General features: G+C 35.4%; 1 protein-coding gene across 3 annotated transcripts in view; it reads right to left on the bottom strand.

Annotated features, from left to right (window-relative positions):
• LOC129748366 (rho guanine nucleotide exchange factor 11) overlaps window positions 1–14,105 on the bottom strand; it is a 353,958-nt gene that overhangs the window by 264,967 nt on the left and 74,886 nt on the right. For 2 of the 3 annotated variants that reach the window (XM_055742966.1, XM_055742968.1), the window contains exons 3-5: window positions 7,236–7,521; window positions 7,038–7,130; window positions 231–288 (exon numbers count right to left, since the gene is read on the bottom strand). In XM_055742966.1, coding sequence (XP_055598941.1) covers window positions 231–288; window positions 7,038–7,130; window positions 7,236–7,521 — 437 coding nt within the window. The remainder of the gene's footprint in view (window positions 1–230; window positions 289–7,037; window positions 7,131–7,235; window positions 7,522–14,105) is intronic. The other variant, XM_055742967.1, reaches the window with a different exon arrangement.

Genomic DNA, 14,105 nt, shown 5'->3' with positions numbered 1-14,105 from the left:
GGGCAACCAGTAATTATTCGATCAAGATGTTTATCGAACTGCCCCTCATCTGTATGATTTTTCAAATTGATCGCGTGCGGAGGCGAGAATTTGAAAAATCAATCACCCCGGGTAGAACGAAATCAAACAACGATTTCGCGTAATCGATTATAACCTACGTGAACACAGCAACACACATACACATATTGTGGGCGGCCAAATTACAATTCTCCTGGAGCGACTTTGTTTACCTTTGATCAACTCCACCACGTTCGTGTGCGTCGAGGATCGTACAGATGTTCCATTAACCTGCGAGTTGGACCGGGTGCGGCAGCGAGATCAAACAGAGAAAAAAGAGAAAGAAATCATAAGACATTAGAATGAATTTAAAAAAAAAACTATTGGGAGAAAATTGAACAATGTATTTTTGAAAATTTTACCCAACAGTCAAATTCAATTTTAATGAATTTGGGTTAAACTCAAACTCTATCACTTCAATACATTTAATTTGCAATTTGTATACCCACCAAGACTCAACAACCTCCGACGATGCTCGATGGCACTTTTTTCGTAAATGTTGTTCCAGACCCACATCAGTTTCGTTTTTTTTAGCTTGAAAGTATTCTTGACCCCAAGGCCCAAAAAGCAAAAAATACAAAATGTTAAAGAAAGCAATGGTCGATTTTGTGGATCGCGTCTTGCTCTAAGCCTACTGATCCAGAAGCTGTAAATCAATCTGGACCAAAATGTTCCGTTGCGTACGACTTCAGTACGTCGCGTCACGGAGAATCCAGTGGTGAGCGGTTATCAGCATGGGTCTCGAAGTTACATTCCATGGAAAATTTTAGAAAAAAAATGTTATGCTGAATATTTTTTTTGCTGCTTCTCCTTGAGCAATTGGTGGTAGTGTCAAAATCATGGCGTTGATGAAGTAAAGTTTTAGAAGCGAGCTTCGTCGAATAAATGTTCCACTTACTAAAAAAAATGTATGGAGACCTCCAGGAGGGTATTTTGAGACATTCTTGAATATTTTTCGGTTTAACCTGATTTTTTGTGATGGTCCGTCCCACTGGCCCATTTGGGTCCTTTCTCCATCCCATACGCCTCTTATAGAGTGTCCTACCCGGGATTTCCCGACCAGAAATTCCCGGGAATAAAAAAAAATTCCCGAATCATGGGAAACGCTAAAATATCCCAGGAACTCTCGAAGCCGATAAATAGTGCTAAATTACTAAAAATTTACACAATCAAAATAGGAAAAATGGATCAGATAGAGCAAGGAAAATGATAGTCTTGATGTATGGCTTAATCTTAAAATTTTTTTCTTCTAAAAACTTGCAACATTTAATCTGATAAAAATGCTTTTTTGTTCGAAAACTTAGTGCAACAAAGACGACAAAAAATCTTTAAAACCAAACAATTGCAATAAAGAAACGCTACGAACAGAATTTGAATATTCTATTTTACAATATCGTTTAGAACTTCCATTTTGTAAACTTTTAACAGTAGCAAAAGCATCAGCAAAGAAATGACATATTTTGAAACAGAAGGATAGTTATCTGAAAATCTACGAGATTTAAATCAATTAATGAATAACCTGAAGTCTAGCTAACCGACTTCTATCGATAGTGAAATTTTTTTCTCAATTATTTCAAAATTTTGCAGCTAGAAGCAGTGAAATTTGTCGGTTAAAGTACTTAGTTTTTGGGTCTTGGGTTTCATAATTGTAAATTGAATTTTTGGGCAATTAAAAGTGTTTGAAATGTTTTATAAAACTATTACCTTAAAACTTAAAAATACCTTAAAGATAAGGTTTCGTATGCAATAGAGTGTTAAAATCTTAATTTTCAATTTTTCTCGGGATCCCGAGAATTCCCGGTAAAAGGATCGTAAGATTTCTCGAATCCCTGGAATGCTAAAATGGCCGGGAAATGAACACACTAGCTTCTTAGAAGCTTGCTTCAGATAGAATTGTAACAAAATCAATTGCCTGTATTTCAGTTATTTATTATTGTATTCCAGATCTTTATTTATACAAATGTAGCGTTTTCTTCATACTTTTAAGAAAATATACGGATAAAATTAATCTTCAAGATTGAACAGTATTTCTCAATAGGACGAAAATGGGGGTAGTTGGGTGGGTTAAGGTTTTTCGAAACAAACTGGACTCCTTTCTCTACACATCATTCTTGAACTGCTTTGCTGTGATGACAGCTTGCCAAATCTGGCCAAAACATTACGGGATGGTCGCGGGATCGAATGAACGGCAAAATCCGTTTTTGGAGACACTCTGTTTGGTATAAGGAGTGTATTCGAAAAAAAAGGCAACACTTTGTTTTGTGAATAACTTTTAAATCTATGGATGATGATGATGATGATGATGATGATGGATTTTCAGTGAAGCTACTTTGTAATTGTGTATTGTGTAGGTGTACATTGTACAAATTTGGTGACAATCTGTCAAGTGGTTTCTAATCGAATGCCGAAGTTCATTGACACGCCTGACTTCATTTCTACAAGGTAGAAAAGCTGCTACCGGTAAAATAGACAAAATACGGTGTTCAAGTCGCGCGCAAAATATCTGAACTGCTTATGGGGAGATATTCTGAAAAATTTCGTAATGGACAGCAAAACAAACTCTTTAGTGGTCCTCTGGCAGTTTTCCAATCAGAAACTTTTCGTTGACAAGTCTCGTCTGTATTTCCCGGTGATAAAAAAGGAGAAAAAAATTGGAAAATTTAATGTCTAGTAATTGAGGGAGCTAACGATCTGTGGAAACTGCAAATTACTCAGTGTTTAATAACGATTGACATAATGAATGACTGAAGATACAAAGAGGACTGCCTCCAATTGAGGCCATTTTCTCTGAAAAGCACTTCTAAAGGTCCCACAATATTTATACTCTGTTTAAGTTGGATCTGGAATCGTCGCATTACGCATAAAGGTGGTGGATTAATAAAGAGTCAAATATGTTGTTTTTGTGCCGAAGGAGGACAATCTGCTAAATTTGTTATAACTTTGACCACATTCAAGATGTTGAGTTATTTTGAAGGTCAAGCTTCAGAAAACAGCAAACGTAATCAAAAATGGCCTTGATTTGAAAAAAAGGTGGTTCTTAGTATGCAGTATAGATGGGGCACGTGTTGCCCAAAAATTAAAGTCGAAAAATTTCTTCAATGGACGCTATTTCAAAAACCACTTGACAGAACATCACGAAAACATGCATTACATTACCAGGTAACTTCACTGAAAATTTCCTTCCCGAGTCGAATTCTCCTCCCTGTGCTATGGGCAACACACAATTCTCTTAATCGTCTTCAAAATCTTAGCACCCAGTTTCCTGTGGACAGTTCCACTCCGACGATTGGCTTGAGGCTTCCGAATCGTCGTCAATGTTTCTTTATACCGTTTGATAACTCGCCATACGGTATTTCTGGGAAATTTCCAGCTGTTAAGCTAGCCTAGATGCAGACTACAATGGATTTTCCAAATAACTGTGCACAATTTTTTCCATTCTTTTGGCTCCCATGTTGATTGTTTACAAAGTACACTCGTGGGCTCCAGGAACTTCCAAATCCGCCCACCAGGAGCGCCACTATATGAGAAAAAGTTTGTTCCTATTCTGAATAAATAAAGCAAGCTTTAGGAGTGGGAGGGACTTTTTATCCTGTGGATAGTTAGTCTTCAGGACTTGTTCGTCTTACTTCCGGGTACGTCCATCATTGTACAATTTTCTATCTGATGCTTCGTCGGAGCTTAATCACCTTTTTAGAATTAGTCTTTGTATCAAATTGTCTGTTTGACATATTGTATTGTCAGTTTTTTTTAAATATTATAAGTTTCTAAGTCTTCAATCCGTTGTAGTAAATAGATTTTTTTGATCATATCTTGTTTCTTGTTTGGCAATCTAAAATCTTGAACTCTCTTAGTACCGTATATCTGTGAATATCGATTACGTATTGCACACCATCCTGTAAATAAGTTGGTAACATTCCTTTCTTCATTTTGAATACAAAAATTAAAATGTTGAATATAAAAATTGAAATGCTGCTTTGCTCTGCTTTACTGACAACCATGGATGTCAAAACTCCTCAGTTCAGTTTATCCGGTGAAAGAGAGTGCATTTTTTTTATCTGCTCCTCCCAAGCTGTGCGGGGAGAGATAAATCGCACTGCAATCAAAAGTGAGATTGTCAACACATAAGAGTGAGCGAGATCATTCACATCTGCTGGTACATTTACGAGAACGAACGCTGCTCATCATTTTTTTCACGTCATTGATGTAAAGTATAAATAACAATGGGCCCAACACACTTCCTTGTGGGATACCTAAGTTATTCTCTCTGTATCGCGAGTAAGTTGAACCAAATTTTGTTCTTTGCAATCTGTTACCCAATCTTGAACCAGTTAACAATTGTCCCACTGGTGTCAATTCTTATCAACACATCAATGAGAATCGCTCGATCAATCGTTTCAAAAGCTCTATTAAAGTCCAGAAACACAGCAACGGTATAGTTACCATTTTCGATGTTGATCTTCCAATTACGAAGAACCGAATTTACTGCCGATTCTGTTGAGTGTTGCTTTCTGAATGCAGACCGTTCAGCAATTTTTATTTTTTCACTCTCAGTAAAGCGTAGAAACTGATTTTTCCCTGCTAATTCTAGCACTTTTTCTAGAGTTTCCATTCCACCATGTTTATAGGACGATATGATGTTGCCTCTTTTGACTTAATTTTTTTTCTTTTTCAATCGAACAACAGTTGAACACTTCCATGTTCCTGGTATTGTCCTTGATCGAAGACTTGTATTAATGATATCTCTCAGCGGATTTCAAGTACAGGTAAAGAATCTTTTAAAGTTCAAAATGAAACATTTTGTATACCAGCCGTGGGTTTTATGTTCTTTAGTTTATCGATTTTAGCATTTATATCTTCGGAAGATGCATGCTTAGGTTCAGCCATCAGGATGGAATACCGATGAGTGTATTGTCGCACTTAACTGATGAAACCTCTTACCATCATTTTTAATCAGTCTCTAGAACAGCAAGATGTTGTTAACTATCGAAGTATCGTATCGTTAGTTGCCTGCTCGAAGGTATTTGAGAGGATCGTCAACGATGTCATGTTTTCGGCCTTTCGGAACTGGATTTCTGAGAACCAGCATAGTTTTTTTCCAGAACGCTCGGAAACTTCAAACCTGACGGTTTTTACATTCTTCTGTATATCAGACATGGATGGTATCAAGCAAACTGACGCGATTTATACCGATATTTCAGCGGCATTTGATTCTGTAAACCATGACATTCTCTTGAAAACATTGGTTAGATTGGGATTTTCCGAACGATTGTGTGCGTGGATCAGAAGCTACCTAACGGATCGTCGATTGGCTGTAAAAAATTGTTCTGCTCTGACTTTATCACAAAGTCTGGGGTACCGCAAGGTAGCAATCTGGGTCCTTTATTATTTACGCTATTCTGTAACGACATCAACTTGCTGCTCATTGGATGTGGAGTTCTCCTGTACGCGAACGATTTGAACATATTTTTAGCCATAAACAGTCAAGCTGATTGTTATGAATTGCACCGCCTCTTGGGCGCAGTCGTGAATTGGTGCGGTAATAATTTACTTGTTTTGAGCATTACGGAGTGCTGTATTACCATGTTTGGGCGTAGGAAAAATCCATTCATTCATCAATACGATATTCTGGGCTAGCAACTGCATCGTGTTGGGGAAATAAAGGATCTTGGCGTTTTGTTGGACAGTCATATGACTTTTAAGCGTCATTACTCTGTTGTACTCGAGAAGGTAATCTGAATGCTGGGATTTATTTACGTTTGAACTGATCCGGTCTGCTTGCGAGCTTTTTATTGCTCCCTGGTGCGATCAATATTGGAAACCTCGAACCTAATATGGTGGCCTTTTGCAGCTTCATGGACAGCGCGTTTTGAAGCAATTCAACGTCACTTCGTACGTTATGCTCTTCGTGAGCTAATTTGGGAGAATCCTTTAAATTTACCGCCATAGGCTGATGTCATGCTGAGGCGACAAGCAGCGCAACACGTTCACGCGACATACCTACTCTCATTTGATCTCCATGGAAAAAAGCCCAGACCTGTCATGCTGAGCGCTTTGGAAAGCGCGACAAAGCTGATGCCAGGGTGTTTTGTAGCGCGACAAGTAGGAAATCCAATGGGAACATTGTTTTTTCTCGGTTTCAAGCAGTGATTCCGGGTTTTAATCACAATAGTTCGAAGATCCTTCCAAACTTGTGATAGTAAACTAAAAAATATCTCAATGGGCGAGAAAATTTTCATGAATTCTTAGTTCCGGCAAAAAAACAAGGAATTTTGTCGGTTCAAATTTCGGCATTCTTGCAATCGGGGTCAAGATCTGATGAGTTTTCAATGGCTCCCGAAAGAAAGGATACGATTCCAAGCATTGTCAGATGTAAAGTAGTGATGATTTGTAGTGAATTTCAAAGCGACATGGCGCGCCAGTATGACATACCAATGCGTTGCATTGCTTTCTAATGTAGAACGCAAAGCTATGCTTGTCGCCTCAGCATGACATCAGCCATATGCTCATCATTGTGCCATGCTAGGACTTCATACGCTGTCGGATCGTCATTCCATCGGTCAATCGCTATTTGTGGCAAAGATTCCTCGGAACGAAATTGACTGCTCCTGGCAACTTTCTCGCTGTAATATTTATGCTCCAGAAAGAACCAAGAAGAACCAAGAAGCATGCGATATGGCAACAACGACCTTCTCCGTTTCGCAAAAATATGCTTTTTATGTTATAATACTGTCTTCGACTTCAATGTTTCCACTTCAACTTTCAAACGCCGTATTGAATCTTACTTAAGTGACCAACTAAGAAATTAGGAAAAATATCATGTAATGTACAAATAATAACAAGTTGATCATTAAGACATGTCAGATGATTTAATTCCAAATAAACAAATAAAAAAATCATAAAAATGCTTGACATATTTTAAAGGTTCAAGGTTTAAAAAATAGTTCAGTAAAAGGCATATCAAATTAAAGTAGAAACCTTACCTTCAGTATCATATCCTCGGCCATCAAACCGGCCTTTTGTGCGGCACCGCCTGGTTTAACGCTTTCGACAAACACTGGTTTGTCACCGGAAACCTTTAAAATCAAACGAAAAAACAAAACCAAACATTCAAATTCATTCAAACAAATACAAAAAAATGAGAAGGAAAACCAACAATAAAATCATTCAACTACACTTACCTTCATGCCATACCCATTGGCGTCCTTGTTAACGACCACATTGAGGGTAAGCATTGGAACGGATCCTGCATTTTTGGCCGGCGATTCTCGGGTTGGCGTCAGAGTCTGTGGACGCTGCTGTCTATTGTTGCTGTTACTGCTGTTGCTGTTGTTGTTGTTATTGCTGTTGATGTTGTTGTTCTGATGATGCTGGTGATGATTCGATTGTGCTTGTGGGCCAATGTTGGCGTTTCCATTGATGTTGCTGCTCGAAGAAGTGCGACTGTGATGATGATGTAACGGTGACCTGTTGTTGTTGTTGTTGTTGTTGTTGTTTTGGTGGTTTTGTCGTGGCGATCGTAAGTTGGAGATCCGCAGGGAAGCGACAAATGCATGCACAAGCCAGCCAAACGAGAAGGAACCAAAAATCGGAAAAAATAAAACGGAAAAGCAGAAGAGAAGAAAAACACACTTAGTTAACGAAAACGAGAAATGAGGATGAGTTTATCAAATTGAGGGATAAAACATTGTTGATTGTTGTGATTCGAAAATAGTAGGATTAAAGTAGTTTTTTGTAATATATAAACAAACGCAGACTTTGAGAGTTCCAATTGCACTATATAAAAGTGAAAACAGTTTCCCCTTGATCCTATTATCGACCCTCATTTGAACTTTAAAGGTTAAAAAAAGGCGATTCAACTTGTAATTTGAGCTTTGACATCTATATTGCATTGCTAGCCGATGTGCTCTTCAAAGAATCTTGAGGGAACTTTTTGGTTCCATACGTTATCTATATGAAACTTCTATGCTCCTGGTATTTTTCATTTTCATTAATGCTTTAAAAAAGAAACTCAAATAAATACATAATTTCGTTCCCTAAATTTTTAAGGAAGCCTGTATTTTGGGTTATTAGAAAAAAAAAATATAATTTGTATTTTTAACATCTTGTTCCAGTTATGATATTCTTTGAAACCAATTCTCAATTAGCACATCTCATCACACAAATTGAGTCCAACTAGTCCAACTAGTCGATTTCAGCACGAGCCAATCTACTAACAACGAGGTGCTAATCATTTCCTCGAATCAGTGGCACAAACGGAAACATGCCGCCCTGCTGCTGCCGTTCTGAAAGTCCTGTTAATTTTTCTCGATAGTTACTCGACTCGATAATCGATCGACAGGTGGTGGCAATAGGACAAGCCGCCAATAGAGCTCTGTAGGTATTTTAAGCCGGGTAAACAGTAAAGACTATTTCACCGCATGAGATCATCTGACGGCTTCTCTGACTATCCGGGACGTATTGATTAAGGCGGCATCCATAAATAACGTTACGCAAAAAAATGCACTTTTTTATCTTCTCCCCTCTGTATGTCACAAATTATAACGCGGCGACGTACCCCCTATGAAAAAAAATACTGCTGAAAAATAAATCCTTCGTCACCATTTTAATTTTTGAATTTGAATTTTGAAAATTTCAAAAAAGCGTGTTGCGAAATACTGAACAAATGATTGGAATCAAACCAACCATCACAAACTTTCTAGATCTTAACCAGATCAAGGTTCGTCCTAATTGCTTCTTAGGGCATATAGTCATGCACTGGGAATCATTGTTTTTATTTTGGTTTCGATTGAACTCAACTGAGCATGTACGTAGAGCAAAATAGTAATTTATCGTATTTAAAGCAACGATATTTTTTCAGGACAACATTGCTCGGAACTTGCAGCGTTTGGCCAAAAAAGCAACTAGAACTGAAGATAGGAAAAAGTTGCATTTTTCATGAGAAATCAAGAACATATAGGTACAAAAAATATCACAGAAAAATCTATTTTACAGAAAAAATTGAAAGACCTGAGCAAACACTTACAATTCACATCCCGATCACTTTCAATTCACTTGACCGTTCACTTAAGAAAATTTTCACGTGATGGTCACACAAAAATGCACATGAATTAACGTTTGGCCAAAATTCATTCCAGAGCAGAGGTCAGTTATATTTCAAGTGAAAATTATTTTCAGTGTGCCAAATCGCTTTTCAAGTATAAAGAAGAAGAAAAATTCGTAATGTTCGAGCTGCCCCTAAGAGCGTTACGTAATAAATAGACGCCTCCTGATGGATTTCAATTAAAATTGAAATGGGAAAGGTTTTCAGTCGAAATGGTTTTTTGTTAACCACTTCTACGAAGCCCATATTTTTGAAAATATTAAAAGACAAAATATTAAATTGCTGGAGTAAAATCAATGACAAAATCGTCTTTTGATGCGATTTTAAAGCACTTCTCAAGAATGTTTAGACGGAATGCGTCACTAACAACAGGACTCTAAAGCCGAGCATTCAAAACCTGGGAAATAACTAAATGGCTCAAAACAAGCAGTAGGGGAGATAACAGCAGAACGAGCACCTGGGGAATAGTAAGCATTCATTTTTTCTACAAAATTACGTATTTTCGAAAATAAATTTTCATGAGGATTAGTTCCCTTCTTTCTATAGTATTAATTTTATAGCACAACAAGAAATCTCCTTATCATCTTTACGGAAATATTAAAAAAACAACTAGGTTCTCAAGTGACGAAAATATTATAATTTTTGAGCATCGGAAAATAAGCTCTGGAGATCGTTAAATCATCTTGATCTATAACAGTGGTCCCTACCGCCCCCTGAGAGGCGTTGAGAGCTTCCAGGGGGGCGGTGAGCGTAACTTCAAATTTGGGGGGTGTTGAAAGGGCTCACAGGGGCGATAAGGTAATTTTTAAATTTATATTTTTAAAGATTACGAATCAACTTAGAATAAAAATGCCTACCAAACAATAAAATAATATTGAAGTATTCTAAACACCAGTTTATAGTCAGGTTTTAAACAATAATGTCTATTAGTTCACAGAAATAAAAGTCAAGTTTTTTCCTCTGTATCTCAATCACCGTCAGATTTTTTTTTATTGTGAAAGATTTTGAATTCGATCTGGTATTGATAGTTCATTTTGGATTGTATCAAAAATCAAATATATTATTACAGATATAAATGCTTGAATGCGTCACAGAATTAGTCATACGTGGATTCATAAAGCATAGAATGCTAACAAGCCAAGAGAACTTTTATTTCCAGTCTGGTTTTCTTGATGTTTAATTAATTCATTAATCGATACAAAAATTAAATTTTGATATTTTCCATGATTGAACTTTAAAAGTTATTCGGTTGTCATAAAAATTGTTGGAGCTCAGTCACTGAAATCCATATGAAAATTTTAGACCCGTGAACATTGCTCAACTTTGAAAAGGATCCAAACTCAGTGTACAATTAAGTCTTTCAGTTTTTATAATTAAGTTTAAAATTTATGATATCAAGAAATACTATTGAAATTTTTATGCTGTTTCACCAAATTAACAATACATGTTTTGTTTTCATTGGAAAAATTTTTTGGTGAACAAATTTGATAAGTAAAATTTAGATAGATGTTTTGTTTTTTAGAAAAATGTATGTATGTGTTTTGGAAATTTTATATTTTATTCAATTCTTACTAGAAGTGGGAAAAAGTTTAAATTTCAACGAATTTTGAGTTTTGTTTTACTCGCGTAGAATGCCAAAAGCTTATGGTGTTGCAACGATCCCATTCAGTTTCAGGGCAAAAAGAGTACCTTTGACCGGCCACGATGAGCATTTGCTGCCTTAGAATCTAGAATTTTCCCTTTTTATTTATTTTTTTATTAAGTCAATCTTTGTAGACTACAATAGTTAAAACTACTTAAAACTTATGTAAGTTATAATTTTTTTTTGCTAAATCTATTTTTAAATGCCTTGTTAAGTTGTGTTTTGTTCATTGTTACATCTATAATTTCACTATGTGCATTTTATTTGTACCGTAAAACGGGGTAACATTGATCACCGGGGTAAATTTGATCAACAATAAACTTTTCCATATTATCATAAATAACTCAGTCCATAGTTTGAATTTTTGAGAACTGTTTTCTACGTTTGAAAGCCTTTTAGTTGAGTATCAAATAGGCATAATTTGGTTTGTATTTGAAATTTTTTTCTGTTAGTAAAAATCTAATTTCAAAATCTTCAAATAACTATTTTTTTCAAGGTTCACAAACAAACAGCTTTTCTGATGATACCAAAAAGAATTTAAAAGCAAACGGGTTGTTCAATTTGAAAGATCCACCTTTTTTCTTTGTATATGAACAGTTATAGTGATACTTTTATAGTCATTTGATGATAAATTTTTGATATTTAAATAATAAGGAAATTTTCCAAGAGTACTCCCAAATCCGACAAATGGATAGGAACCCTATCAAATCGTTAACTTTGAAGTACAAATGAAAATGGAAGTAGAGGGAGGGCCTAGGAGAATATGTGAAGGTAAAATTTCATTTGCATTTTGAAGCTCAAATTTTTTAGCAATTATAATAATTTTTGCCCCTAAAAGTAGGCAGCATCAAAGTTCTTTTTTCGATTATAAATATTTTCAAAGTAAAACGTTAAAAATCAAGATAAAATTGATAAAATAGCATATGTTAAATTTATGAATGTGTTTTGTATCCTTTATGATCGAGAAAACTCGTTAAAACCGTCAGAATAGAGACTGATCAATGTCACCCCAAAACATCAAATTCTGAACAGAGACGAACACGATTTTTAAATCAAATTTAAAGTAGTCAAATAAATTTCTGCATCCATGTTTTGCGTTCATAGGAGTCCAGTACTGGTTTTAAAAATATGAAACATGCGACATTCCCCTTAACAAAAAAAAAATCAAAATATATTGAAAAAAGTGATCAATCTTACCCCGGATTACGGTATTGATTTGTATTGATTTATGGGTTGATGTTTGGCATAGTCATTATGACAAATTTTTATATAGAATAGGTGTTTGTTTCTTGATGGACGGGAGGGTGCATAAAAATCCAGTTTTAAAAGTAATTCCGGACTGTTTATTCTTCGGGAAACAACATCATTTAGAAATACAATTTGAGAAAATTCTCTACGTTTACTGAGAGGTTCTATGTCAATAAATTTAAAACGAGATTCGTATGAGGGGAGAGGAAAAGTGGTCCAATTAATTTTACAAAGTGCATACAATAAAAATTGTTTTTGAACAGATTCAAGACGTTGCTCGTGAATATTTGAATAAGGATTCCATATAATATGCTTTATTTATAATAGTATTCTGATGTTCTACGAACGTGAGTTTCGAATCCAGTATAAACGTCAAAATATCTTACAATTTTGTATTTATGTACTGATTCACTGCCTAGCTTTGTTTTAATGATTAGGTAGATTTGTTTTCTACTAAATGATATAGAGTTTCATTTTTTAACATTCAATTGGAGAAGACTTTTGTTGCCCCATTTATAAAAAAAAAACATTGATTTCATTTTGAAATGTTTCAACATTGTCGGTTGTTTTAATTTTCAGAAATAGTTTGATATCGTCAGCATACATAAGACATTCAACCTGCTTCAGAATAAAGAAAATGTCATTTACGAGCAGTATGAAAAGAAGAGGTCCTAAATGAGACCCTTGAGGCACACCAGAGGTTACAATGGGTTTTGATAACTCGTTTTGGAAGCGAACGATTTGTGTTTGATCGGTTACGTATGGTAGTTACCAGGAAAGAAGATTCGGTTGAAACCCAATTTTTTATAATTTGAGAATTAAAAGTGGTATGTCGATGCTATCAAAGGCTTTGCTGAAGTCGGTATAAATAGCCTCAACATGGAAGCCTTTGCTCATGGAAGCGTCCTGTGGAGCGTCCTTTGAAGAAACCATGTTGTTAGCTCGTTATAATATTTTTAACTTTTTGATAAAAATTTTCATTTTTAATTGATTCAAAAAGTTTGTGAATGCAATATAGAATAGCTATTCCTCGATAATTCCGTAAATGTAAATTTTTTCCGGACTTAAAAATTGGGATTTAAAAAGATTTTTTCCAAAATTTGGGTACTCTTTTGTGATTTAACGACTTGTTGAAAAGAATTAGAAGATGATCAGTTAGTTAAATCGCTAAGTTTTTAAGGAAACAGGGAGAAAGTTCATCAAGTTATCTTAGTCCTTCGTAAACATTTACATAATCAATTTCAAGCTTCATTGAATGTCGCATGCTAAGTCTGGAATATATGAATAATATGCTCGATCACGGTCATTCTCAGGAAAAGCAGTGTACACTTCTTGAAAAAGGTAGCAAGCAAATAATGTTACCGTCTAGTGTGTCAACTGGGTCGGAAAGTTTGAATTTTTCATCTGCGTTTTGGCATAGCCAAAGAAGGCTTTTGGGTTTTGTTTAATATCTTTTTCAATTTTCTGATTGTATTTTTCGAAAGAGTTTTTTATACATGAGTTAAGCTGGTTACATAAATTTATATAACTTTGATAATTTGTGGAACTTCTCTCACTCCTGTAGGTTTTATTACCTTTTTGTTTTCTATTTTTAAAATTTTTCAAATCTTTTTTATACCAGACAGGGTGTTTAGAGCTGAGATCGTCTTTTTATTTTTAAGGGTACGTATCTATTTATCAGGTTAATAATTATATTATAAAAAATTTCTACTGCTGTGTCAACATTTCTGTCATCCTTAAATACACTTGACCACTCTATATTAACGAGCACTCGTTTCAAAGATCGAAGTTCGAATTTTGATAGTCTGGCAGTACTTCGTACACCCAGTCGCGAAGTTTGGAACAGTTATGGAAAGAGCGAGTATTCGATCGCTGTGATTCGATGCTTCATTTTTCCATAGTGGATTAACCGATTCATAAACCCAAAAGTCTTCTCTGTACAATTGGTAAATAAAAGATCAAGTTAAGTATTGTTACTATTCTTAGCATGATTCACTTGATTTAAACCAAATATAGATGCTTTGCCGAAAATAAATTGTAACGTTTCGGTCTCACCTA

The sequence above is a fragment of the Uranotaenia lowii genome, chromosome 2 (genome assembly GCF_029784155.1).
Source record: "Uranotaenia lowii strain MFRU-FL chromosome 2, ASM2978415v1, whole genome shotgun sequence".
Lineage (NCBI taxonomy): Eukaryota > Metazoa > Arthropoda > Insecta > Diptera > Culicidae > Uranotaenia > Uranotaenia lowii.
Note: the sequence above shows the minus strand (reverse complement) of the source record. Positions and strands in the feature narration are given on the sequence as shown.